This window comes from Nanorana parkeri, unplaced genomic scaffold, assembly GCF_000935625.1.
Source record: "Nanorana parkeri isolate BGI_ZX_2015 unplaced genomic scaffold, ASM93562v1 scaffold1216, whole genome shotgun sequence".
Taxonomy (NCBI): domain Eukaryota; kingdom Metazoa; phylum Chordata; class Amphibia; order Anura; family Dicroglossidae; genus Nanorana; species Nanorana parkeri.
This window is the reverse complement of record NW_017307484.1, coordinates 336920-364493: the sequence shown is the minus strand read 5'-3', so window position 1 is coordinate 364493 and position 27574 is coordinate 336920. Positions and strand designations below refer to the sequence as shown.

The 27574-nt window shown below is 39.8% G+C and overlaps 1 protein-coding gene across 1 annotated transcript in view; it reads right to left on the bottom strand.

Moving 5' to 3' along the window:
- Positions 1-12967: 12967 nt before the first annotated feature.
- TAC3 (tachykinin 3) overlaps positions 12968-27574 on the bottom strand; it is a 48764-nt gene continuing 34157 nt past the window's right edge. The window contains exons 3-7 of the mRNA XM_018568615.1: positions 19048-19150; positions 18244-18276; positions 17315-17368; positions 17087-17150; positions 12968-13268 (exon numbers count right to left, since the gene is read on the bottom strand). Coding sequence (XP_018424117.1) covers positions 13250-13268; positions 17087-17150; positions 17315-17368; positions 18244-18276; positions 19048-19150 — 273 coding nt within the window. The 3' untranslated portion in view covers positions 12968-13249. The remainder of the gene's footprint in view (positions 13269-17086; positions 17151-17314; positions 17369-18243; positions 18277-19047; positions 19151-27574) is intronic.

Sequence of the window (27574 nt, the reverse complement as noted above, 5' to 3'; positions counted from 1 at the left end):
GGGTTTTAGCTGGAGTTAGGCTGTAATTTGTTTATCACTTACATAAAGTCCATTTCAAACGACATATCCATCTATGACTACTTTTCTGACTCGATGTATTGTAATAGAGATTTACCCCTTCGTGAGACTATATGCCTGGCCTATATGTAGCAAATGCAATCACCGCAGACAATCTTTATCAGATAGTTGAACTCACCAAATACTTTGCATCCACAAATATCTTTATTGCATGCAGCAGAGTTCAGGCAAACAATATGATGTGGTAGAGGTTTGCATATGTAGTGGTCAAAAGCAGGGGCGTAACTAGAAATCACAGGGCCCCATAGCAAGATTTTGTATAGGGCCCCCCTCCAACCTACACCCCCCTCTGGTGCTTGAACTACAGCATATATTATCATTATTATTATATAATACGATTAAATGCCGTTTGCAATAGATCAGTGCCCCTGAGCTTAGGATACGTGCGTCCAGAGACAGTGATCTATTCAAAACTGCATTTAATCATATTGCGTACATTACGTGTGGACTGCCGCTTACAGATATGTGCGCTGTCACCCAGTCATTAACTTCAGTGGGTACAGCGGCCACATCTAAGTGGGACACCTGATATTCCTGTCACAAGAATATATATGTCCCTGCTTACCTGTCGGCAGTCCTGGCCAGCAGTAGAGGTCAGACACAGCTGCTTCTTCTCCAGCCGAACACAGGCCGGAGATGACTCCGCCCCCCTAGGGGGAAGTTTTGATGCACGTCCACGGGCTTCGAAAAAAAAAAAAAAAACTGGTCAAAAGGAATATCTGTCTCCTCACCTCAGCATGTCTTGCAGTAAGAATAGCAGGAACTCATAATGAGGATGAAGCAAATTGCATCATTCAAAAGGGGATACACAGAAAATAAGTGTAATAAGAACAATGACCACAAGATGGCAGCATTACACAGAAAAAAATAAAGCAGTACTAAAGGCGGGGCATTTTTTTTTTACCTTAGTGCAGTCTCTGCATTAAGGTAAAAAATGCCCAGTACCTTTCCATGTCTAAAAATATGGGTGTGGTTACTGGGGGTGTGGCCACTAAAGGGTGTGGCCACTGAGGGGTGTGGTCACTGAGGGGCGCTGTAAAGCTTTCTCGCACAGGGCGCCTAAAGGCCTAAGGCCGGCCCTGTCCAAACACACACACACTGTTTCTGAACTTCCAGGTTGTGGGGGAGGATACTGATGGCAGGGGAGCCATAGGCTCCTTGTTCCATCAATCAACTTGTTGGGCGGAGAGGAGGGGCGTGGCCTGCTGCAGGGCTGTGTGTGTCTATGGACGCACACAGCTACTGCGGGCACAGCCAGGAACACGCGCGCACAGGTGCCTCCACAGCATCCGTCATCATGTTTCCAGACAACTCCAACTTCTCTGAACTTTCTGTCCAGTACAGGATCACAAGTGACAGAGCAGTCTTCAGCAGCTGTTCACGAATCGCGCAGCAGTGTTCTCACTTTGTGTTTAGGGACATCGGCCTGGTAAAGGAAGTGGAAAAATAACAGATCTACTGGCGGGATTAACAGGTTCTAAAACTGTAGGGGGGACTAAAACTGCTGTGATAATGCTAATGACAGACAGACTGCGTTATATACGTAATTTGTGATTTTGCACATAGTACCATAGGACAACAAAAAGGTTAAAATACACAATCAGACCTAATATCTGATGTGAGAAAAGTGTTAAAAAAAGGAAGAATAAACATTTTATGTGTAAATCAGGAAACAGTCCCTCAGTGTGCCCTCCCAGAATTTTGTTTAATCACTCCAGTGTCACCTATAAATCATTTTTTTTCAAAAGGTGCATAAGTTCAGTGCAGTGGTCGAACAGTGCAGTGGTCATGAAAAAGTGATAAGAAGAAGCGTCCTGAAGGACAGTAATGATCTTGTTTTTTAGTACCATGCTAAGTTCATTTTATGCTAAGTAGAACAATTCTGTGCTATGAGTGTGCACAGTTTAAAATACAGTGTAGGAGTTCAGAGCTGTGGAAATAATTGTCTCGCTCACTGAGCTTTTATTCAATGCTCGTTCGTGGAAATTGCCAGGCGGTTCAATCCATTAGCTACGGGAAAGTGAAGAATGGAGCTATCTCAATTTGAAGTATGTTTGCTACTGAGAAATCCAAGGGAAATTGGTTCATTGTCTTGCTTTTGTTGTATAATAAGGTCTGTTTTCATGTTTTACATGTCCCATGATGGGGAGAAGTCTGATTTTAGCATGTGAGCCAGACATAATTTTCTCTGGATATTTATGTCTTTATTTACTACATAAAGTTGAAAAGTAGAGCTGACTAGCATATCAACTTAAACAGCCCCGATGCTGGCGACATACACTGTACGTCGTCAGTCACGAAGGGGTTAAAGATAGCAGTAAACATCTGAAGTGAAGCTTGGCCGTTAATCCAATGGAATCAGCTTATTTTTTAAGAATCCCATCACAAAAGAAATAGTACCCGCTGTCTACATATAAACCGTATATAGTGTTATATATGAATTCTTGTTTTCAGTGTAGCCAATTTTTAGTTTTATCAGTGTCAACCACTGAATACAGGTTCCCTATCATAAAATTTGACACTCCAATTGTCTGAGCTAATAATTCTAAAGCTGGCTACGCACTGAATGAATTTCAGCCGGTTCTTGATGATGAACTGGATGATATTCAGTTTGTTGGTGGCCCTGTCTGCTGCCTCCCGCTTGACATCCGTTGATTGAAAAATTGAAGGAGCTGATACAGTCAGATGCAGGCATTTATGTATATTGACAGCCAACAGGGCCTACTGTCAAAATACAATTGTTAAAGATATCCCATCACACTCCAAAAAGATGTATCTCTTCTTGCGACTGCAGTGGGTGCTGAAACAGCCAGCGGATTTTGGCACAAAAACCATAGGGGTAATGAGGTCACAGCACACCGGGGTCCTAATGATCAATCCAACCTTTACTGACATTAGATAAACATACTATCACAAAAGATTGCAGTGTTTCTGAATCAGTCCCTTCCCTGATAAAGGGACCACACTTATTCAGGAACATTGCTGGTAGCTAATTAACCTACCAGCATTTCTTTTGGACAGTGGAAGGAAACCGGTGGAAATCCATGCAAGCACAGGAAGAACATGCAAACCTTGTAGATAGTGACCTGGCCAGAATTCGAACCAAGGATCCCCATTGCCACTATGCCATTGTGCTGCCCCATTCAATGCTGAACCATCCCAGGCTGTTACCGGACAGTGAAATGTAAAGCAGCACAGTGATGAGCTTATCCCTCTGTCCCTCTCCTCCTATCAGCATGCTTCTTGTCAGCACATGACCTGATTGACTCCATGTACCCTTTCTTTACCTCACACTCTTACTCTAGCAGAGACTTCCAGAGGTCAATACCAGGTCAAATTCAGGTGCTTACACTGTTTGCATTTAAAAATACATTTATTGATGTATTGATGATTACAGAGCTACAGTAATTTGTGTCTTTTCCATCTGCCTTGAGTTCAGCTTTAATCATGTTTATAGGGAAGGAGAGGTGATAAAAAATGTTTTTTGCAATGCAGTCTTTGGATCGGGAGTTGAAAATAATTTTATGATAGTTTACTGTTGCCGTGTTTCAGCTTCTTTGGATGTTTTTTCTGTACTAGCAGAATATTTTTAATTCTCATAAGAGGCAACACAACTGTTTTTTATTTTTTATGGTAGTGTATAACTGTATTTTAGAGAAGTCCACATCTTTGTTGTAAATGACAAATGCCTGCAAAACATTTTTGTGTGATTTTGTATATGTAAGACTCAAAGAGAGCTGCAATCACTTGTATATCATAATTATATAGATCCAAGAAGAGTAAGCCAGCTCTGGAAGTTGTGGAGCACTCGTACATTGCTGTGCACAGATTCTAGGACTACACAGTAGAATAGACTGGATCCCACACTTATAGTCTATATCACCTTTGCTTGATCCAACACCATCATACTCCAGAGTGCATTTTTCTTCCTAGGGTGACTCATACTGGAAGGTTTGCTGTAAAAGCGGTATATAATATCTTGAATAGCTCCATGTTTTCGTGTGATTTGTTCCACAAATAACAAAGATACTTATTTTCCACTGGTTTGCTCATATAATAAATCCTATTCTGTACAGAATACTTGAACCCATAAAAGCCCGTTTTCTTAATATGTTGCAAGACAATTTCATGGATCAGATGGTTGAGGTCCCGACTATGGAAAATGCAATCCTAGATCTGATCATCAGCAATAATACGGAGTTAATTGAGGATGTTGTAATCGGGGAGACACTGGGCAATAGTGATCACAAGGTGATTGCTTTCAATATTGGGTGCAAGAAAGGGAAGGGGGATGGGCGGACGAGAAGCCTAAACTTCAGGAAGGCCCACTTTGATAAACTACGCAATATAGTGTGTGAAATCGATTGGGAAAACTTATTTGATAAACCAAACTTTGACCAAAAGTGGGACTGTTTCAAGAACAAATTAAAAAATGCTATTACCAGGTGTATACCGCTGGGGAACAAAAGTAAAAGATCAAAAACAAAGCCAATATGGCTAAATAAATTGGTAAAACAACACATTAAGGAAAAGAAAGTGCCATTTACTAAGTATAAAATGGAGGGGACAGTATCGGCATTCCAAAACTACAAAGAATTTAATAAAAGATGTAAACTGGCAGTGCGGGCAGCTAAAATTGAATGTGAAAAATATATTGCCGAAGTTAGTAAAAAGAACCCCAAATTTTTTTATCAGTACATAAACAGTAAAAAGGGGAGAAAGGAACAGATAGGCCCAATAAAGGACATAAAAGGGTCGTTACTCACAAGCGACAGGGAAAGGGCAGAGGCACTAAAAACAGACGGGTTTAATGTACAGGATAAAACACAAAATTTAACAAGAAATACACCTGAGTTGTTGAAACTGGGATACAACATAGGCTTAAACTACTAAATGCAAATAAAGCATTAGGACCTGATAATCTACACCCCAAGGTACTCAAAGAACTGAACAAGGAGATAATGAGACCACTGTTCTCATTTTAAAGGAATCCGTAATGGCTGGTAGAGTACCAAGCAACCGGAGAAGGGTTAATGTGGTACCTATATTCAAAAAAAGGGTCAAAATGCACACCGGGGAACTATAAACCAGTTAGTCTGACATGCATAGTGTGTAAACTGTTGGAGGGAATTATTAAGGACTACTTAGTGGAATTCGTCCGGGACCATAGTATAATAAGTGATGTGCAGCACGGATTTAGGAAGGATCGTTCTTGCCAGACCAACCTGCTGACCTTTTACGAAGAGGTAAGTAGAGATCTGGATGGGAGGAGGCCGGTGGACGTAGTATATCTGGACTTTGTCAAAGCGTTTGATACGGCGCCACATAAACGCTTGTTATACAAGCTAAGGGCTATGGGCATAGATGAATTAGTGTGCACGTGGATAGAAAACTGGCTACAAGAACGTGCACAAAGAGTATCAGTTAATGGCACCTTCTCAGACTGGGCTGAGGTCATGAGTGGCGTGCCCCAGGGTTCTGTGCTGGGTCCCATGCTATTTAACCTATTTAGTAATGATATCGGGGAGGGAGTGAGAAGTCATGTCTCAGTGTTTGCTGATGATACGAAAATTGGGCGGTTAGTAGACACAGATTTACACATTATAACATTACAGGAGGACCTGGATAGAATCGGGGAATGGGCAACTGTATGGCAGATGAAGTTCAATGTCGCTAAATGTACGGTGATGCACCTTGGAGTTAAAAATAGGCAAAGGAACTATACACTTATGGGTGTGCCACTAGGGAAGTCGGAAACGGAGAAGGATTTGGGGGTCATTATAGACCGCAGATTGAATAACAGCACGCAGTGCCAGGCTGCTGTAAATAAAGCAAGTAGAGTCCTGTCTTGCATTAGGAAGGCAATGTCTTGCAGGGACAAGTCTATAATTGTGCCACTTTACAGATCACTGGTTCGGCCACATCTGGAGTATGCGGTCCAGTTTTGGTCACCGATACTCAGAAAGGATGTCCTTGAGCTGGAAAAAGTCCAGAGGAGGGCAACCAAACTCATTAAGGGGTTCAAGGATCTGAACTATGAAACAAGGTTGTTAAAATTAAATATGTTCTCTTTGGATGTTAGGAGATTAAGGGGGGACATGATTTTCATGTATAAACTATTCAAGGGTGACAGCAACCTTAGTAACAAACTGTTTACGGTTATCTCCGTAACAAAGACCAGAGGGCACAACCAAAAATTGGTGGAAAAAAAATTTCAACATACAGACCCTCAACCACAGTTAGAGTGGTTAGGGTCTGGAACTCGCTGAAGAGTGCTGAATCATTCAATAAACTCCTGGACGAGTTCCTTGGAGACCGTAGCATAAAGGGGTACAGGTACTGCTAAGAGAAAAATCACACATGGACTCATATACACGCACACACCTGCTCATAAATGCATACACGCAATAGGTTGGACTTGATGGACTTATGTCTTTATTCAACCTCAAATACTATGTAACTATGTTAGGAACAATAGGAGAACTATGAGGTGAGTGATTTACACTCATCCTTATAGAGCCGACGTGTGGCATTGAAACTGTCACACGTCGGCTCTATTGATCGGGAAATGAGCAAACACATACCTCGCTCACTTCCCGATCATCTCTCTGCAGAGAGTGGTGACTGTCAATCATCGCTCCCCGCAGGGATTCCCCCGCTCTCCTCTCCGATCCTCCTGCGTTGGCTGGAGGAATGGATGTGTGAGGGGGCGGGCACAGCTGGCTCTGCCTCTAGATGTCAATCAGCCAGCTGGGCGGATCTCGACAGTATTGTCGGGATTCGTCAGGCAGCATTCTCAGTATATAGCCCTCTATATACTGAGCTTTGGGTCACGGGAGGATGTTAGTATATGTTCTTCTGTGACCCTAAAGAGAACTATGGGATAAAAAGGGTACCCCATGGTTCTCGTCTAATTCCTGTCCTGGGACCTGGAACCGAGAAACTTTGGGTGGGAAAAGACTCCAGTGCTAGGTCCACATCTTTCCTGTTACCCAGACCTCATTGTTAGTATCTACTGTCCACAGTCCTTCTATATGTGAGCTGACTGATGCTCAGGGACCTCGCTCTCTCTGCTGTGGGAGCTTGCTGATGGGTGAAATGGCTGACTGCTGACAGAACACTAAAAAGTACAAGAGCTGCCTCTTTGTTTTGAGGAACCCATTAGGGGACACCCTGTTAGGAACTGACATGAGTTTAGTCAATGGCTTTGATGAGCAGAATAGATGTCTTATGTGTTTTATGCTATAGACTTGTGAAAAGCCCTACATTTCTTTAGTTTAGCAACTAAATGTATTTAGTTGCTAACAAAATTCTCTGTTTACTTCTTGCTGCAGGCTGGCTGCTAGATTCCGCAGTCGGCAGCTAAATGTAAACAATGGTGAGCAATTGCCAGCCTGCTATTGACTATTTCAAATTAGCAGGCTAGCTATTGCACCCGCCCACTGAGCAAAGAAGCATACCAGAGAAAGAACTTTCCCTTTCAGGTCCGCTTCTCTGCTCAGTGGGCGGGAGCAATAACCAGATTGCTATTGGCTAATTCAAATTGCACCTGCCCACTGAGCAGAGGAGCGGACCTGAGAGAGAACTTTTTCTCTCAGGTCATCTTCTCTGCTCAGGGGCGGGTGGGATGAAGGTTGCTTGAGAGTTACTAATAACTCTCAAGCAACTAGAAACTACAGTTATCCGGCATCAACTGATCCCCATGGGTGCCAGATAACTGGGAGTTTACTGTATTACACTAAAATACAACTTCTCTTGTGTCTAATCTGCCTCCGCTGCTAAGTGCTGCCACAATTTGTGCTTCACACATGGCACAGTAATTACAGTTTATAGTAATCTATACTGACTGCAGGGCAGACATCCATTTGGGTTTAAGCAATGTTAAAGTGGGACTGTTTTTTGAGCCTTTGCACAGTATTTTATATTATTATGGCACTCTTACCTAGGAAAGTACCCTTCTTCAGCCATGCAATGTCTTTGATCCCCCTCATTGCTGCACTGATGGCACATCCATTTTCTCCCCCTCTTCTTCTGGGTCTGGAGTTTTCAGGTCAATACGATTGACTGGACTGGGATGATGTAACTTCCTGACATGTGCATGGTAGTTGCTTCTTCTCGACACCAGGCACTTTTGTACACATGCATGCATGTCTGTCAGTATACTGTACATTTAGTACAAAAACCGCTAACAGGCGGGGTAAGAGATTTTATGGCAGGAGAGACATACTGTAACAGACGGACCATGATCGGAGCCGGTACTGCGGGTCGTGGGCTCACTGCGCAGGCGCGCCGCGGGTCTGCGACTCTGAGACGTCAACGTCAGAGGGTGACGTCCACCGCCGCCGTCCAGCAAAACCCTGCGCAGGCGCAGAGAGAGATCCCTCTCTCTCTCCCTCGAAAACCGTCCACATCGGGCGCAGGCGCGCCGCGGGACTCCGCCCCCTTCAGACGCAGCACTCGGCTTAAAAGCCGCATCTCAGCACTTGATCAGCGTCTTCTGTTGAGTGTGCAGGACGCTGATCAGCTCAGCTCCCCACTCGCCTTGCATAGGACCTGACGCCTACAAACCACATCTGAGCATCTGAGGCCAGCACTAAAACCGCAAGTAACCCGGGAATCTCCCTGGGAGTAGGAAACCTTGCTGTCCACAATTGATTACATACAATTACTATTTGATGTCTGCTGACCCCTGCTGTCCACAATTGATATATACATATTACTATCTGATGTCTGCTGACCCTTGTTGTCCACAATTGATTAGATACAATTACTATTGATGTCTGCTGAACCTTGCTGTCCACAATTGATCAGATACGATTACTATTTCTGTCTGCTGACCCTTGCTGTCCTCAATTGATTATATACAATTAAGATTGAGGTCTGCTAAACCCATTGGTTAAACCTCTCAGTGCAAACGGGGTATGATGTGTTGCAACTTCCTCGCAGCCTTATTCCAACACTGGGCATAGCGAGGTGGAGGAGTTGCTATCTGATTCCCGTCCTCACCCTTTAGCTGAGAACCGCAGTTGAGATCCACGTTTTCCACAGCCGATACAGGCGAGCGTCACACATACATAGTCTCTCCTACCATAAATACCGACCTGCTACCACCTTAAAGTTTGTCTTAATGGAAATATGGCTTGGTATAATGGTATGCAAGGTGCCTAAGCCAGCTTTCTGCTTAAATGGATGGAGTCAATTAATTTTAGTCTCCTGTAATAGTGCCCAAATGCAAACTAATAATAAAGCAGAACCCAAGCCAAAAAAAACAAGGTAAAATAAATAGCCAATTAAAAGATAAATGAAACAGCAGCTTTTGATGAAACATTCACCCTCTGTCTAGAGCTGTACCCCTCAGTACTTATTTTATGCCACTAGATGTCCTCAGTTTGACATCTAGCATCATTCTACCCACATACAGGATCCTGTTGACCTGCCCCAGCCTGTGACAGTACATTAATAACAAAGTGTCACTGTGCTTTCCACTCCTATCAGCATGCTCACTGTCAGCACATCAGCAAATTGGCTTTTTCTTCTGCTTATTCCTCTCACACTTAAGGTTTTCTGTACAAGAACGGCAAAAGATTGACACCAGGTTACATTCAGTTACTTACACTGCTTGCATTAAAAAATTAATTTAATGATGTATTAAGAATTACAGAGCTGCAATAATTTGTGTCTTTCATACCGGCGTGGAGTTCAGCTGCAAGTAATATATTTTCAGCATCATGTTACTGCATGTACGTCTGTAGTCAGTTTGCAGAGCTTCAGCTACATCACCTGCCAGTACTAATTAGTCTTGGTTAAGAAACTTACATGAGAAGCTAATTATACTAAAACACTGAATCTCCTTATGGAAGCTAAGCATAATCATATGGGTCTATTCATAAAACACATGATTCCCACAATTTAAATTGGATTCAAGTAAAAAAAATGTGTGAACCTTGGGTGGAAGTAGTGTAAAAACAGGTATAACTAGAGCCCATACCACTTTTTAAAAATGACAATTATGTAATTATTAATCATTCCATGGTCAATAGAAGTAGAAAGTTCTGCAATCTAGGCATAAATGGTTTTGTTATTTGAGCTGTGTAGGCATTAACCGTCTGGAGGCATACCGGAGAGAATTTGTAGTTAATTTTTGTATCCTTTTGTCAAGTTTACCACTAAAAGTGGACTTTCCATAGAGAAAACACAAGCTGTACATACAGATTTCAGCACATTTTAGTAGAATCTTGGCTGTATGCAGCAAGTATACAACTGTTATGAAACATCTTTATAGAATTATGAGTTTGAAACATTTTATACTCAAAGCCTTGATGCTAAAATACATCCTGCCAGTTTGCTATACTTATACTACGGTACAAAAAATTAATCTGTTTACATGATAAAATAAAAGTGTACTCATACTTTAAAGTGACACTAAAGTCAGGAGTTAAAAGGGAACTATGGGCCAACCTTTTTTGGTCATGTTTCTTTTGAGGGTCACAGGAGGACATTTACTAATGTCCTCCGGTGACCCAAAACTCAGTATATAGCGAGCTACTGCCTGCTATATGCTGAGAGTCCAGAGCCTCGCCGCATCCGGGGCGGATCCTGACAATACTGTTGAGATCCACCCCGCTGGCTCTCTAGAGGCAGAGCCAGCTCTGCCCGCCCCCTCCCCGTCCATTCCTCCAGTCAGTTGCAGGAGAAATGGAGTGGGAAGAGGGGAAAACCTGTGGGACAGTCACCCTTCTCTGCAGGGAGTTGATCGGGAAGTCAGAGTTATATGTTCGCTGACTTCCCAATCAATAGAACCGACCTGTGACAGCTTCAATGTTACAGGTCGGCTTGAATTATGGGATGAGTGTTTTTCACTCATCCCATAATTCTCCTTTAAATCTTAAAAATACATTCAAGTACCTTAACTATTAACAAATGTTTATCCTATTTGTGTATCACTCAGCTGCATATCCTCAAATCATCTCTGAATTGGTGCTGACACTGTCCTTCCTTCTGGAGGATGGCTACTTTTGTTCCCCACATAGTAAATATCCCATTCAATTAAAGCTGATCTTTAAAGTCACACCAAACTCAGCAGTTAAACCTTAAAAATGCATTCAAGTACCTTCACTTTTAACAAAAATGTATCATATTTGTGCATCACTCAGCTGTAGATCCTCAAATCATTTCTGAATTGGTGCCAACACTGTTCTTCCTTCTGGAGGGTGGCTACTTTTGTTCCCCATGGTCCTTGTGTGTTGTAAAGTAGCCATTGGCTCCAAGCTCGTTCTTGTGATGGACTACAATCTTACGTTTAGTTAACTCATTTGTACTGAAGTTATAGTCTATCACGGCTGTGATCTTGGAGTGGTGGCTTCTTTACAACACACACAGGGACCATGGGGAACAAAAGTAGCCACCCTCCAGAAGGAAGGACCAACTCAGAGATGATTGGAGGATCAATAGCTGAGTGATACACAAATAAGATACATTTTTGTTAATATTTAAGGTACCTTTAATTTAACTGTAGATGCATCAAATTGGAAAGGTAGTTCTTAGATATTGAACTGACTAGATAAGATAAGCCAGAACGTAATTTTATATGCTATATAGCCACGATATACAGAAATGTTGGTTGGCAATATAGGAAAATCCCAGCTTCTACGCTATAGTGAAACAACGGAACAATGTCTGTACTATGGTTTCTGGTGAAATGTTGATTATTCTCAATACCTCAAATGATGTCATAAGTTTTGTATCTCCTATATGCAACTTTAATAATACAAATTGTCAATTTAAAAAAATAATAATATTTAAGGTACTTGAATGCATTTTTAAGATTTAACACCTGAGTTTAGTGTCACTTTAAGTTAATTGTACTGTATAATTAGCAAATGCTGACCTATAACATCTTTCTAAATGGCATACCATCTGTCAGTCACAATAAGAGTTTCTGTTTTGTAGATCTAGTGAGTATTTTTCCTAGACTTACTAGAAGTTATTGGCTTTGCTGAGGTATGTAAAATTTGATAAGTTACACATTAATTCAGTCTATAAAATCCTGCCCCCACTGTATGCTGTCGATTACAAGGATTCAATGGGATAGCTGGGCTTTCAATCTCATAGTATAAGCATCAAGGGAAACAAAACACTAGAAGACCGTTGCAGCAATCAATTGAGCACCAGTAATAGAGTACTTTGCAGTACTAAATGCTGTTTTCACAGTTCATAGTCACATACAATAGGTCTTTATGAAATGTTTGTTTCAGAGAGTAACATCCATGTTATTTTATGAAGGTCTCAGACACAAATGGTATTTTTATTCTTTTGAAACTTTTTTTTTTAGGTCTCCACGACTGCAGTAATTTACCATAAATTTGCAGTAAAAGAAGCATTAAAGGCTACACAAAATATACATACTGTATGTTCAGGTATGAAAATATATTATTCTATGGCAGAAGACACACATGATTTGCTTTGCACAAGAGCAACTTTATACCTCAGAACATTTAATCCATTTTAATTGTGTCATTATAGCATTAGTGTTACTGTATATAACAAAAGATACATCATACTAGTTGAAAAAGACTCAAGAACACATAAGATCATATGTAAAAATATTGTTATTATTGGATGTGATTGTTTAATCTTTAGCTACATTGTTGGGTTGAAGTTTGGCTGGCAACGTGATAGGCACAGGATTATTGGTGACATTTAAGGGTACAATGAAGTACTTTACGTTTCACATGGAATCCAAACCTGTTTATGTCCTTACAGTTTATGTTTACTATTTGCAACCCTTTAATCTTCATGTCGGGTCAAATCTGCTCTAATACTCAGCCATATGGATAACAAAACTTACAAATGAATTAAACTCAGTAGTGTAATTGTCGTATTGTGTAATAAAATGAGATTACAATATTCAAATATCACTTCTGGTAGACTCAAAATAAAATATTACGTGGAATAAATAATTTAAAGTTACGGACAACTATAATTCGAAGAATGTTCACTTGCCCTTTTTGTTTTAGAAATCATATTGTAATAAATCAACATAATGGAAAGAAAGGTGAAGATATATTACAATGTAAGTTGGGCTTTTCATCCGTGGTAAAAAATCCAGTGTTTGGCATTGGAAAGATTATGTTTCTGTTCAGATTTTCTAGGACCTTCAGCGTTGTTCATCCTAAACTGAACGCCTGAACCTGCAGCCACAAAGAAGAAAATGTCATCTAAAAACATGCTGATCATATGTCTGATAGCAAAATGTTTGCTACATTTAAAGAAACTAAAAATTAAAAAGCTCAGAAATTCAGCTCATAAAAGCACACTATTTTTTTTTTTTCTTACCGCAGTAGTTCATGAGGAAAACTAAAGGTCCTAGACCAGCCTCTGTCAACCTATATATTCTGTTTACATTCTAATTGATCCATAACACAAAGCCCTAATTTTCTATTAGCTCCAATGTAACAATAAGGGAATCGGAGTTGTAATATCTACACACCAGATCACTGACAATGCTGAAATAAAATGCTATAGGAAAATCAAAAAATAGAACTCAAAAAGTGGATATTTGCTTGTCTTACAAAATTTGGAAAGAGATTGGATGATGTCACCACTAATGCTGTTCACTGCTCTCCTTGCTAGAGAGAAAGCTGTACCTGGGCTCCCTGCTTCTGTTTCATTTGTTATTTGGTCTGTGATTCCTCCACCTCTCTTGCTGCTGTACTTGTTTATTCCTTCATCAGTCACCATACCACCAGCCTACAGGGAGCAGCTCTGACATGAGGAAGCAAAGCCCAGGGATAGAACATTTCTGACCACTATACAGTAATTTTGCTTAAAACGGCTATATTGACAGTCAGTCATATACAGAGTCAAGAGGCATTGAACAGATAAGGAGAGATTGCATAGTCTTTGCAGGGAGAGATAGTTGCTGCTATACTATACAGGTCTGCGGAATAGTGCTATATCCAGTGCTGTATAATGCAACATTGTTCTCTAATGTTTATTTCTTGATAAAATATGGCTGGTGTCTGTTCTGCTCAAAAAGCAGCCTAGTTAAAGTAATTAAATATTGTGGACCTACTCACTGCAATATTTTGGGGCCCTTTTCAGTGAAATATATACACAGTAATCTTGATTTTTTTTTTTTATTAAAAGCTGGCTGGTGTGGGTCCTGGTAAATAGTGTGGCCTAGTACATTTGCTTAAACACTGCACATACCCAAATCAACATTTTGGGGGCTTATGTCAGTGAAATAAATTCACTCTTATGTTGATTTGAAAATTACTGGTGTGGGTCCTTTGGAAAATAGGGCCTAGTCAAAGTGTATAAAGACTTAGCGTGTACTCACTAGAATATTTTGGGTGGCTTTTTCAGTGAGATAAATACACTATAATCTAGTTGTTTTTTTAATAGAGGCTGGCTTCCACCCAGACCAAGCTTTCAAAGACTTTGCACATACTCACAACAATATTATAGCGGGGTCCATTCAGAGAAATACACATTTATGTTGGTTGTTTTTTTTATTTAAAAATTACTGGTGTGGATCCAGTTAAAAAAGGGGCCTACTACAAGTGATTAGATTCTATCCATGTAGGCACTACATAATTTTTTTTGTGTGTGAATACATAACACTCCAACAGTGCAATTTTTATTCCCTAATTAGAAACCTGCCTGGTTTCCCCCCCTTAAAGGAGAACTATGGGGTCAGTGTTTTCCCCCATAGTTCTCCTTAGGGTAACGGGAGGACACAAACTAGCGTCCTCCCGTTACCCTAAGCTCAGTATAACGCGAGCTACAGCTCACGGTATACTGAGACGCCGCAGCCGGACCAGACCCCGCCATGGACGTCGGGATCCGCCCAGCTGCGTGAGTGACAGCTGGCTCTGCCTATCTAGAGGCAGAGCCAGCTGTTACCCGCCCCCCCCATCCGTTCCGCCAGTCAGCGCTGGCAGATCGGAGCGGGGAGAGGAGAATCCAGCCCCTCACTCTGTCACGGCAGAGAGCCGTGACAGGATCGAGAGGTGAGCTAACCCGGTATGTGTTCGCTCACCTCCCGATCTACTGAGCCGACCTGTGACAGTCTCATTGTCACAGGTCGGCTAGAACTATGAGGTGAGTGGAAATCACTCATCTCATAGTTCTCCTTTAAACTGTGGTCTTGCAAAATGCTTACTTACTGTGGAGTGAGGTACAATATTTTTTGGCTGCTGTCTCTGAAATAATACACTGTAATTTTGTATAAATAATTTGTCATTCATTTTATTGTATCTATACAATTTTATGATTTTTAAAATTATTTCAGTTACAAATTTTACCTTTGTGTTAGACCGCATCAGCCAGTTGTTACTAACCATCTGGTCAAGTGCTACCTTTATTGTCCAAGCACCTCACTGCATCCTTTAAAAAATAATTTTTGCAAAGCTACATGTCTCGCAGGACAGGGCTCCCCAAGTCGTTGTTTGACATTCCCTTGCTTACTAGCCTTGAGAATGTCGAGAATTGATTTTTAAGATTTGCCCCTTATTGATTCCAATGGTGTTCGTATTTAAATTCACAATTTTTGAGATTTACATAGGTTCTATGAACAAGCTGCAAACTGAACATCAGCCCATTCACTCATCCCTAACCTATATTTATAAACATACAGTCAGGTAAAAAAATGTCTCCCCTGTGAAAATTGTTGATTTTTTAAATGGGATTCAAATTAGATGGTCAGCTCTTGGGCTCAATGTGTTCTCTTGGGCTCAATGTGTTGTCCAGTCTTGTAAAAATTATCACTTCTAGATTATTTCCCTTTCAGTGTATTTATTGATTTAAAATCCCTTGCTAGACTCATGGACATCTGCAAGCTTCTTTCTGAGGGCCTTAGAGAGCTCTTTCAAACTTGGCCTGATGACACCACATGCATCATAGAGGACACCTGATCCTGAATATTCGGAGGTTTAACCAAGGTTTAAAAAAGACATGTTCCACTTGCATACTCCCTGAAAAGAATCTACCATTGACACTTAGGGGTTGATTTACTAACCTTATAAACACACCACGAACATGTATACACCTCTGTAGTGTGTTCCCTCCCAGCATGATCTATGGGTGGAATCTAAACACCTTTGTAGTGTGTACACACCCAGCAGGTGTGTTGTGCAAAGACCTGCCCTGAATTGCAAGGTGATGTTGTGTAAATTAGCTCTACATTATGTTGCTTGCGTTGATGAATGCAGGAATGTAAATGCATGAGCTAACCATTTTTGTCTAAACTGTGAAGCAGCATTATATATGCATCATGTGCATGATTTTTCCATATATGGCATTAGTGGAAACATGCTTATAGAGACTTTTTGGTTGATAAATACGCTTTTCTGTGTAAAAATCACACGCACCTGGTGCGTGCATGTGTTTAGGTTAGTAAATCACCCCCTTAATCTGGAATACCTGACTGATTGATTTGAAGAGGTGGTAAATATAGGATTAAATACAGGATACAGACAAATCTGTATTTTTGTTAATTTAGATTATGAGAATGTATACTCAGTTTCAATTTTATGTGCAATCTGCTAAAGTATATGACCTTTATCTGTAGGCACTGTTTGCATGAATTTCTAATGTTTGCCGGTGGAAATATGTTGAAAAAAGTCAACAACTTGGGTATGGGTTGTACTTACTTTTTTTTACATGACTGTTTATGTGTGTATCAATGTTCAAATTCTGCTGTATGGAATTAAGAAAAAGAAAATGACTACCACATGAGACAAAATAAGGACCTGTGTCGACGGTCTTTAGGCTGTGTCAATGAGCTTGCTTTTGATATCAGTTTTAAACACTTCTGAGATAATGCAGAATTCATTGACAAGTGCATTTGTCCCGCAGTTGAACTTCTGACATGTAGTAATTTGACCTGCTTTGAGCCGCTTTTGCATTCCCATAGACTTGTATGGAGAGTAAAGCAGTTCTAATATGAAGAAAAACCAATTGACACAGATCTAATATTGATTCTAATGATTCACAATTAACTTACTTTCTGCATTTTGTAGAGTACCTGGAATCTGGTTCAACTTCCTTTTCTTCGCTTGCAGGATTTCCTTAAAAAGACAATTTTGGAAAAAATATGTTTTTTTGGAGTAGAGTAAAGCAAGGGTCAAGTTATTGTAACGTGTAACGAGAAAGCAGACCGAGGTTTAGTGAAGGCCTAGAGGTGAGCATAAAATAGAGACATTTATAAAACATTTTGCCATTAGATACATACCTGTTTGTAAATTCCTCTTTCCCATTAAACCAACAAAGAAGTCATGCATTTCTCCTGTAAATTATCAGTAAGAAACAATTATTATCCCCATAAAAACTGCAGATATTTTGCCGATGAGAAAGGACAAAATAGAACACAGTCAAATACTAGTTTAAAACATCTTGGATTGATAAATGTTAACTGACTATTTCCAATCAACAATTTCATTGAATTATGAAACTTTTAAAGCTTCCCTTAAGGTAAGCATGTCAAAAACTGTCAAAATGTGGATACATACTACTTGATCTGCCAGAGGATTTCTAGTTATGTAGAGCCATTTTTCTAACCCAGGCACCTCTTCCGGACAGCTCTGCACTGCCTGTAAACTCCCTGCAGACTAATGCTGAACTTCACTAACATTTACAGGTCTTGTCCCTCCACCGTCCAGTGACTATACTGTGAAAGGAAAAGCAGCACACTGATGAGTTCATATCTGTCGCTCTGGATTCTACTATCAGCATGTCCCTTGTTAGCACATGAGTACTGCAGCACAACTGGCTAGCTCCTTGTGATGCTTCTTCCTCTTTAGGCCTGAGCTCTGCTGTACAGCAGATTGCAAGAGGCTGATATGAAGTTAAATGTACTTACACTGCATGCCATTTAAAAAAAAATAAAAGGTTGATTTATTAACGAATACAGAGCTGCGTTCATTTGTATTGTGGGCCTGGAGTTCAGCCTTAAAATAAAATAAATGAATAAGTAGTTATTAATAATCATTCTCTAGTCTATCCTGTGCCACAACTGTGCTGGCCTTCTTTCTCAGTTAAAGCAAAACATTTTGCGTCCAGGGAAGTGAAAGTAATTGCTTCCTAAGTAAATTAATTCTTTATCATTTATTCAACATGTGGCTTCACTTATCTTTTAAAATCAATTATTTGAATCATACTTACTTTTTAAAGGCAATGAGGAGAATTCCTTAGACTCTAGAAAAGAGAAAATGATTTAGATTCACAGGTGATTCCTGTGCTATTCGTGGTAGATTTCTACATGTTTGGTCAGTGGAAAAGTTTATCGCCTTGTGTCTTCACTGCACCTGCTGCTGCTGGCATCTACTTCCTGCCTGACTGCTCTTTATCCACTCTACATACTGCTATCTATTATGTATAAATGTTACATGTACTGCAATTCCATGCCCCATTACCCTGCACCTCCATGTCCTTTTTACATTTTATAAATAAACTATAATAAAATGATATTAGTAACAGGCAGCTCTTCTTTTTTGCCAGAGTGGTCACTCTAGAACCAAGCTAATTTTAGGTGTAGTTTTTGATGAATGTCAGATGATATTCTTGTCCATTTAAGAAGATGTGGTATTTCTATAAACACATAATAATGCTGTACTATTCTGACTGAATTTTATCATCACTTGTTTTTATCATAGCAATCCAGTATGCTGCATAATTTCATCATTTCGATGTGGTCTGGGGAAATTCATTTTAGTGCATAGTGACCAATCTGGTTTTGTCTTTTTTGCTCTGGGAAAATAAAACAAGGAATTTACAGTATATGCTCACAGCTCTATTTTTGCTCCCTTCATTATTGCTCTACTTTTTAAACACATGTCCCTGTCCTTATGCCGGAACTACTATAAAGAAGAATAGAAACCACACTTGCAAGCACAGTTTAAAAGTGTAATATGGATAGTTACTAACACTGAGCCTTAGGGATTTTATGCGTTATTGTGTGCTATTTACCTGAATTTCTCCTCCCCATAAGCCCAACAAAACCATCATACGAATCATCATCATAGAACCGCTTCAAGAGTGATGGTGGAAGTTTGTAGATGTCTGATGTTTTCTGCAAAGAGAAGAAACAAAGACAATCCAAAATTAAAGTTCAGTGAATTATTTTATTATAAATCTAAGGAAGATGTCTTAAAGGGTTATTAAAGCCTTGCATGTTTTTGCATATATCTACTGCTAGCAAGCAGACCCGCACCAGCGCTAGAACGACAGCTAAAAACTACAGGAAAGAACAAGATGATCAGATTAAGAGGCATCATTTAAGGTAGGGTAAATCTCTACACTAACATTTGGGGCGGGGGAAAAAAATAGCCTTTAATGTCACTTTAACATATAGCACATCGGAGTTATAAATATGTAATTATTTTTCTCCAAGAATGAAGAGTGGACTGTAGTCAACTACTTTTTATTTCTATATAAGGCCGTGTTGACACCTCGACATACCGAGAATGCGCGTCATGCTTGCATGCAATTTTTGCTGCATTTGCCATACGTGGCCCATTTACTTCAATGGACTGCCGCATGCATGGCGAAGAAGCTCATGCTGCATTTTCAGCAACGAGCTTGCCACATTTTTTCCCCCACACGTTTTTACATGTTTAACATGTGTCCACGTGCATGAAAAATGTGTGTTTTCTTGGCCGCGTTTGCCATTAACAAGTATTGGCACCACAAGCGTGACACACTTTTATGACACATTCCTTAAGCGTGCGTCAAAGCCCGCATTCATGGAACATTAAGTTGTTAACAGGAGCTTAAAGCTAAACTCCACGCAGATAATAAAAAAAATCAAAGTTAAGTGTATTTTTAAAAGCAGCTATTGTAAGTACCTAAATCTGACTTGATATAAGCCTGAAATTCTCTGTACTGGTGAGCTCAGACAGAGAGAGGGAGGGTCAGCATTAAAATATGGTCATAAGAGGAGAGAGCAGACTAAGCAGAGAGAATAGGGTCATCGGTGTACGTCACTGCTCATTCACAGATTGGAGGTGGGAAAGTTACCAGCAGAAGTGAGAAAAGTTCCCCACACCATAATCCCCCCTCCACCAAACTTTACACTTGGCACAATGCAGTCAGGCAAGTACCGTTCTCCTGGCAACCACCAAACCCAGACACATCCATCGGATTGCCACACAGAGAAGCGTGATTTGTCACTCCAGAGAACACGTCTCCACTCCTCTAGAGGCAGTGTGCTTTACACCACTGCATCCAAAGCTTTGCATTGCACTTGGTGATGTAAGGATTGGATGCAGCTGCTTGGCCACGGAAACCCATTCCATGAAGCTCTCTAGGCATTATTGTTGTGCCAATCTGAAGGCCACAGGAAGTTTGGAGGTCTGTAGCTATTAACTCTGCAGACATTTGGCGACTTCTGCGCTGACCCCCCTCTGTCATTTTACGTGGCTTACCACTTCGTGGCTAAGTTGCTTTTGTTCCCAGTTGCTTCCACTTTGTTATAATACCACTAGTAGTTGACCGATAGATTTAGCTTCAAATGGTAGCACATTAAGGATGGAGTCCACTCACAAACATGTTCTTTTTAGGGCTTCCTGCCCACTTGTATTTAAAGATTCATAGGTTTTTCCGTGTGAGGTTTCTCTAACATAACTTCAGCGAAATAACAATTCTCCTGTGGACATCTCATTATCACCAAACACCCAGTTTGTATCCAACACACTTGTTACACAGGCTCTTGTCCTCTTTGCCACACAGGCTAGTCTCTTCACCACACAGGTGATACACTCCTCCAGACACAGACTGGTTCCAGGGTGGAGCCCTCCTGACTTCTGCACAGAGACCTCCTCTGTCTCCAAGGTGGACCCTGAACATGAACCAGCATCCTTTTCATAAGGGCTGTGCTCAGGTGCACAATCTTTCGGTGCTGGTCACCACTAAAGTCTGGACCCAGGAATGGAGATTCCATCCCTCCCAATGCTCTTTGAAATCTCCCAGTTCCAGGAACCCAAGCCAAATCCGGAAAACCTGGGAAGAACAGCAAAGCCAGCTCTTTCCCAGTAAAAGTTTGCGCTTTCTGGAGCTGCTCATCCCACTTTTTTGAAATATGTAACAATTATTTATAAAAATATATTTAGTGTAGAAATACTAAAAAGATATATAACAAACATATCAAAAATATCAAAATACACACTCACATATATATATGGCTGCATTCAGCTAATAATTCTAAGCAGTACTATGGAAAACAGTGTAAAGGCACGCCCTGGAGAAGCCTTAATATTCTCAGATGGTAAAGACTAGTATCAAAAATATTTCCCTTCCATCAAAAAGTCTCCACATAAATGGGAAATATTATCCATATTTATAGAAAAAGGAGAGAGCTCTGCACTTGAGGAGTAAACATACACGTGTATGAAAAAAAGAAAAAGGAAAAAAGGACAAAAGAAAGTCAACATCAAGATGTAATGAAAAAATGGATTCAACTCACAATGGGGTATATCCTTGTTTTTTGGGGTCCAGCTTGAAGGAAAAAAAAGTGACATTGCAGCTATTGTAACTAGATCGGGTTAGAGGGGACAGGTGATTCAGGAGATATAGCTTTATCTCGGCTTTACGCTGGTTGTTATAAATCAGTGCCTTAACTGAACTCCTGTACTAATTCCGTGGAATCTTTGTTCCAAAGTGGTGGAAGAACATGAAAACAGAGGAACACAAAGGAAGACAGAATCTTCTTTGCTGGAGCAATGCAGAGTGACTTGATATCCTTTTTCCTAGACGGAGATCCGGAAAACCAAAGTGAAGTTGCCGTCAGGTATAACGAAAACTCAATGATGGCTGTAGTGGGTTGAGGAGATAACCTTATCTCGGCTTTTCTATTCATATATAGGTGCAAGCCTTCACTGAAACCATAGAGTCTCTTTTTCTCTTTTCTCCTCAGTAAGAGACTCTGAAAGTATTCTTGCTAGTGTACCAGGTTAGAGTTGCTTGTGAGCAAGTATTTCAGGCAAAAACACAGAGCGGCCTCAGCCGAAGCAGCCACATAAAGAAAACCTTTGCTGAACGCCTATGACGCGTTTCACCCCCTCCCACACCGGGGCTCCATCAGAAGGGCTCTGTGTTTTTACCTGAAATACTTGCTCACAAGCAACTCTAACCTGGTCTTTCCTCAGCAGAAGAATCAAGTACTGTCTCTCATAAAAGATACAATACCCGTTCTCAAAAACAGAGATATAAAGGTAATGATGGACGTATGTCTTTATTCAACCCCAAATACTATGTAACTATGTAAAGTTCCCAAAAATCCTAACACTACATCTAATCGAGGATACACAAATAGTCAAATCGACCAAAGACAGACAGGTGCCCTATCTTCGGATACACTCAATGAAGGAGGAGCGACAGGTTTTGATAAAGATTTTTTAGACAACCCTCCTACAACTCGAACCTTTTTCAACAAAACAGATCTCAGTATAGACAAAAGTGTAAAAGAAGGACCCCCACATCTAGAAAATATCCCGAACACATTAACCAAAAAAACCATGTGGGACCAATATATGACCAAACGTCATCATTAAATGATTTACAAGTTATTAATTTAACCCCTTTCGTTTTCTGTAAAGATCAATTAAATCTAATATCTAAGGGCCTGACCTTTTGTCCCGAAACACCCCCAGATAAGTTTGACATTATTAAAGATGTCAACCTTTTCGCCAGAAAATTACTACTAAAACAAATTCACGATAAAAGCAATAGACCATTAGGAGGAATCATAAAAGATTGGAAGGATAGACTATCAGGCTTTACGAGACCTCCAGGATTTATGGGCAGAGGGACACATCTCTGAGGAAGAAGAGGATAAATCTGAAGAGGAACACAGACCCCCCAAAGTTCCTCATTTCAAACCAAAATCAACTACTTTTCTCCCACTATCACAAAATATTAATATTTGGAATTTCGTAAGAAGAGTCAGTGAGGACATTTCAAAAAATGTATCACATAAAATAAAGAATGATAATCTAACATACAAACAAAGAAAAGCTTTAAAAACTTTACAACAAAACAAAGAAATCATTTTAAAACCAACTGATAATGGGGGAAATGTAGTTATTATGACCAATACCTTTAATACAGATATGGTAATGAGGATTCTTAACAATCGACAATGGTATCAACCTATTAAGGGAGGCACCCTTCAAAATCACCAACAAAAATTATTTAATATCATTGATGAAGCACTAGAGAATAATATTATAGATAAAAACACCGGTAACCTCCTCAAAATTCAACATCCAATAATCCCAGTCATATATGCCCTACCAAAAGTTCAAAAAAATGCATTAAACCCACCAGGCCGTCCAATAATATCAAGTTGTGGGGCTTTAACTGAAAATGTCAGTACATATGTGGACCACTTTCTACGTCCACACATAGAAGCTCTTACGTCATATGTAAAAGACACTCCCCATTTAATATCTCAAATTAAAGACCTTGAAGTCCCAGAAGGAACTCTCCTGGTAGGACTTGACGTTGAAGCCTTATATTCTTCCATACCACATTCAAAAGGGATAGACACCATAAAGAAAGTTCTAGCTTCCTTAGGAACATCCGAACATAATCACAATATTTTTTTGATCCAACTTTTACAATTTATTCTAACTCATAATACTTTTTCTTTTGATAACAACCTCTACCTCCAGGTATAGGGCACAGCTATCGGAACACGTTGTGCTCCCTCATATGCTAACCTGTACCTGGGGGTATGGGAAGAAGACATCTGGTCCAGAGACGACTTGTATATGTACCTGTGCCATGTACTTTCCTGGCACAGGTACATAGACGATATCTTGATTCTCTGGACGGGAGGAAAAAAGCTGTTGGAAGATTTCGTTGAGGTCTTAAACTTCAACAATCTAAACTTCAAATTTACCATGGACATGAATGAATCACAGTTCCCCTTTCTAGATATCTTCATTTGTAAAAGTGAAATGAATACACTGTATACTAAGCTATATAGAAAGAGCACTGCTGGGAACTCTTTATTAGAGGCCAGTAGTGCTCATCCTCAAAGCTTAAAAAACAGCATCCCATATGGACAATACCTTAGGGTAAGGTGAAATTGTAGCCTAGATAAAGATTTTGAACTTGAGGCCAAAAACTTAAGACATAGATTACAACAAAGAGGATACTCAGACAACACTTTGCAGAAAGCTTACAATAGGACCAAAGCCAACTATAGACCAAATTGGATTCAAAAAGAAAAAAATAATAAACAGGATGACCAACTTAGACTAATTCTTACATATAACAACCAGCATCAAGCAATCAGGGACATATTAACCAAGCATTGGCACTGTTTACTAAAGGATCCCAGAATTTCAAAGTTTCTACAGCAAAAACCAACAGTGATTTATAAAAAATGCCCCTCCTTAAAAGATAAATTCATTGCTAGTGAATATAAAACTAATAGGAAACTGTCCTGCTTTAAATATCCAGGCACTTATAAATGCCAAAAGTGCAAATTTTGCACTTTTATTCAGACAGGATCCGAGACCATTACCCCTAGTGGCCAGAATATTAAATGTAAACACTTCGCCAACTGTGAAACCAAGGGGGTCATATACCGTTTGACATGTACATGCGACATGTTTTACATAGGGAAAACAAAAAGAATGCTAAAAAACAGGATTTCCGACCATATCTCTGATATTGGGGCACACGACCTAAGGTCCCCCATTGCCAGACATATGGTACATGCACATGAGGGAAAAACGCAGGGACTTATGGGGGGAGACTGGGACAAACTCCTGCTTCAAAGAAAATGCAAATGGATCCACTCCAAAAAATCCTATGAAGAACCAGGAATTAATGAGGCCATCAACTTTAGCTGCCTTCTATGATTTGAGTCCCATTCCAAAGCAAAATTGTTTTCTTTGTAGAGACATGTATTTGTATCTGTACAAGATACATATGTATAGTTGATGAAAGAAACGAAAAATGATATATATCCTTTCTACCTCCTTTTGGTATCTTTCATGCCATCCTGAAAAAATGTAGGAAATGTATATATATTTTTTGCTATATATGGATTTCATATGTATTACTTGATATATATTCTTTCAGTACGATTTGTAATACTGGATACTTTTCCGGTTGAAAGAATGCGCCCTGCGGGGACACAATTGAGAACGTGATGCGTTTTAAATGTCTTTCATGTGTTACCAATTAAAGAATGTATTCTATATATTTAAATGAGAGAACCAAGAAACCTTCGCTGAACAACGCCCTTCTGATGAAGCCCCGGTGTGGGAGGGGGTGAAACGCGTCATAGGCGTTCAGCAAAGGTTTTCTTTATGTGGCTGCTTCGGCTGAGGCCGCTCTGTGTTTTTGCCTGAAATACTTGCTCGCAAGCAACTCTAACCTGGTACACTAGCAAGAATACTTTCAGAGTCTCTTACTGAGGAGAAAAGAGAAAAAGAGACTTTATGGTTTCAGTGAAGGCTTGCACCTATAACGAATAGAAAAGCCGAGATAAGGTTATCTCCTGAACCCACTACAGCCATCATTGAGTTTTCGTTATACCTGACGGCAACTTCACTTTGGTTTTCCGGATCTCCGTCTAGGAAAAAGGATATCAAGTCACTCTGCATTGCTCCAGCAAAGAAGATTCTGTCTTCCTTTGTGTTCCTCTGTTTTCATGTTCTTCCACCACTTTGGAACAAAGATTCCACGGAATTAGTACAGGAGTTCAGTTAAGGCACTGATTTATAACAACCAGCGTAAAGCCGAGATAAAGCTATATCTCCTGAATCACCTGTCCCCTCTAACCCGATCTAGTTACAACAGCTGCAATGCCACTTTTTTTTTTCCTTCAAGCTGGACCCCAAAAACGAGGATATACCCATTGTGAGTTGAATCCATTTTTTCATTACATCTTGATGTTGACTTTCTTTTGTCCTTTTTTCCTTTTTTTCATACACGTGTATGTTTACTCCTCAAGTGCAGAGCTCTCTCCTTTTTCTATAAATATGGATAATATTTCCCATTTATGTGGAGACTTTTTGATGGAAGGGAAATATTTTTGATACTAGTCTTTACCATCTGAGAATAATAAGGCTTCTCCAGGGCGTGCCTTTACACTGTTTTCCATAGTACTGCTTAGAATTATTAGCTGAATGCAGCCATATATATATGTGTGTGTGTATTTTGATATTTTTGATATATTTGTTATATATCTTTTTAGTATTTCTACAATATATATATATTTTTATAAATATTTGTTACATACTTCGAAGGAATGGTGGGATCCCCTTTTGGGGGAAAATTGTACCTTTTGCAAATTATCTAAGCCCCAAGAGTTACAACCTAGTTAGAGAAATTAGGCTACTTTGGCAAACAAATAATTTCCTTTATGTCTAGGTATTTTGTAGATGACAGGTTTTCTTTATAGCATTATTTGATAATAGATTTTTTTGTATTTGAAAAATTAATCAGCATTAAACTGAAGTGCATTTGATGCAGGAATATTTTATTCAATAACATTTTAACTTTGCATTTAACTACTTTGAATCTCTTTTGCTTCTTTGGGTTTATGTTCACAGGGTTATTGCATTGTAAGCAGTATCCTATTCACAGGACTGATATTACTTTTATAATAAAAGACAACTGTCCATGATTCATCCTCGGTTACAGCTGCTGTGTACCAGAATAAATTGAGTAATCTTGGGCACAATTACAGAAAAGCATTAACTTCTCCTTCTCTTCAGATATAAACACCAAGTTATTTGCAGTTTATGATGGTTTGGGATTATGCTGGGCACACTAGCATTCATTTTGGGAAACGTTTACCTTCCAAATGTTATATATTCAGGACTGTTCTTCCCTCAAGACTCTTTAGTGGTTAAGTAGCAGTCCTTAACCATTGATTTGGAAGAAACATATGGTGCTATTTGCATGTTCTCAGAACCTATGTATCCATTCACCTGCTGAATCATACATGTTAAAACCTGTGCCAGCTGCCTAATGTGCCAATTTTCTTTAAAAAAAATTAAACTATTGAGTTTATTTGAATATTTGATGTTTCCTGTGTTGCATGTCATATCAGTACTTGCTACTTGTTACTGCGGCAGACAAAGGCTTTAGAGATCTAGCCTAGGCAACTGAGTAAGAATGGTGTGCAGGGCCATCCCTACCATATAGGCTGCCTAAGGAAGTAAAGGGGGGGTTTGGTGGGTTCTGCTGATAGTGCTGGGGGAGGGGGGTGGCTGCTGCTGATAGTGCTCGGGTAGTGTTTTGCGATGGATGCAGTGGGAAGGGCGGAAACTGCTGTGTAGCGTGCATCAGTGCTATGTAAAACCCAATAAAAGAAAATCCCCTGTGCTACTTATAGCCAACATTTAAAAGTAAAAAACACTTTAATAACATATACAAAAAACACAAATAATAGTGTAGCACGTAAAACAATTACAAAGCGTAAAAACATTCCTCTGTTAATACTGTCAATGATAAAGGGATCCTGCGTGGT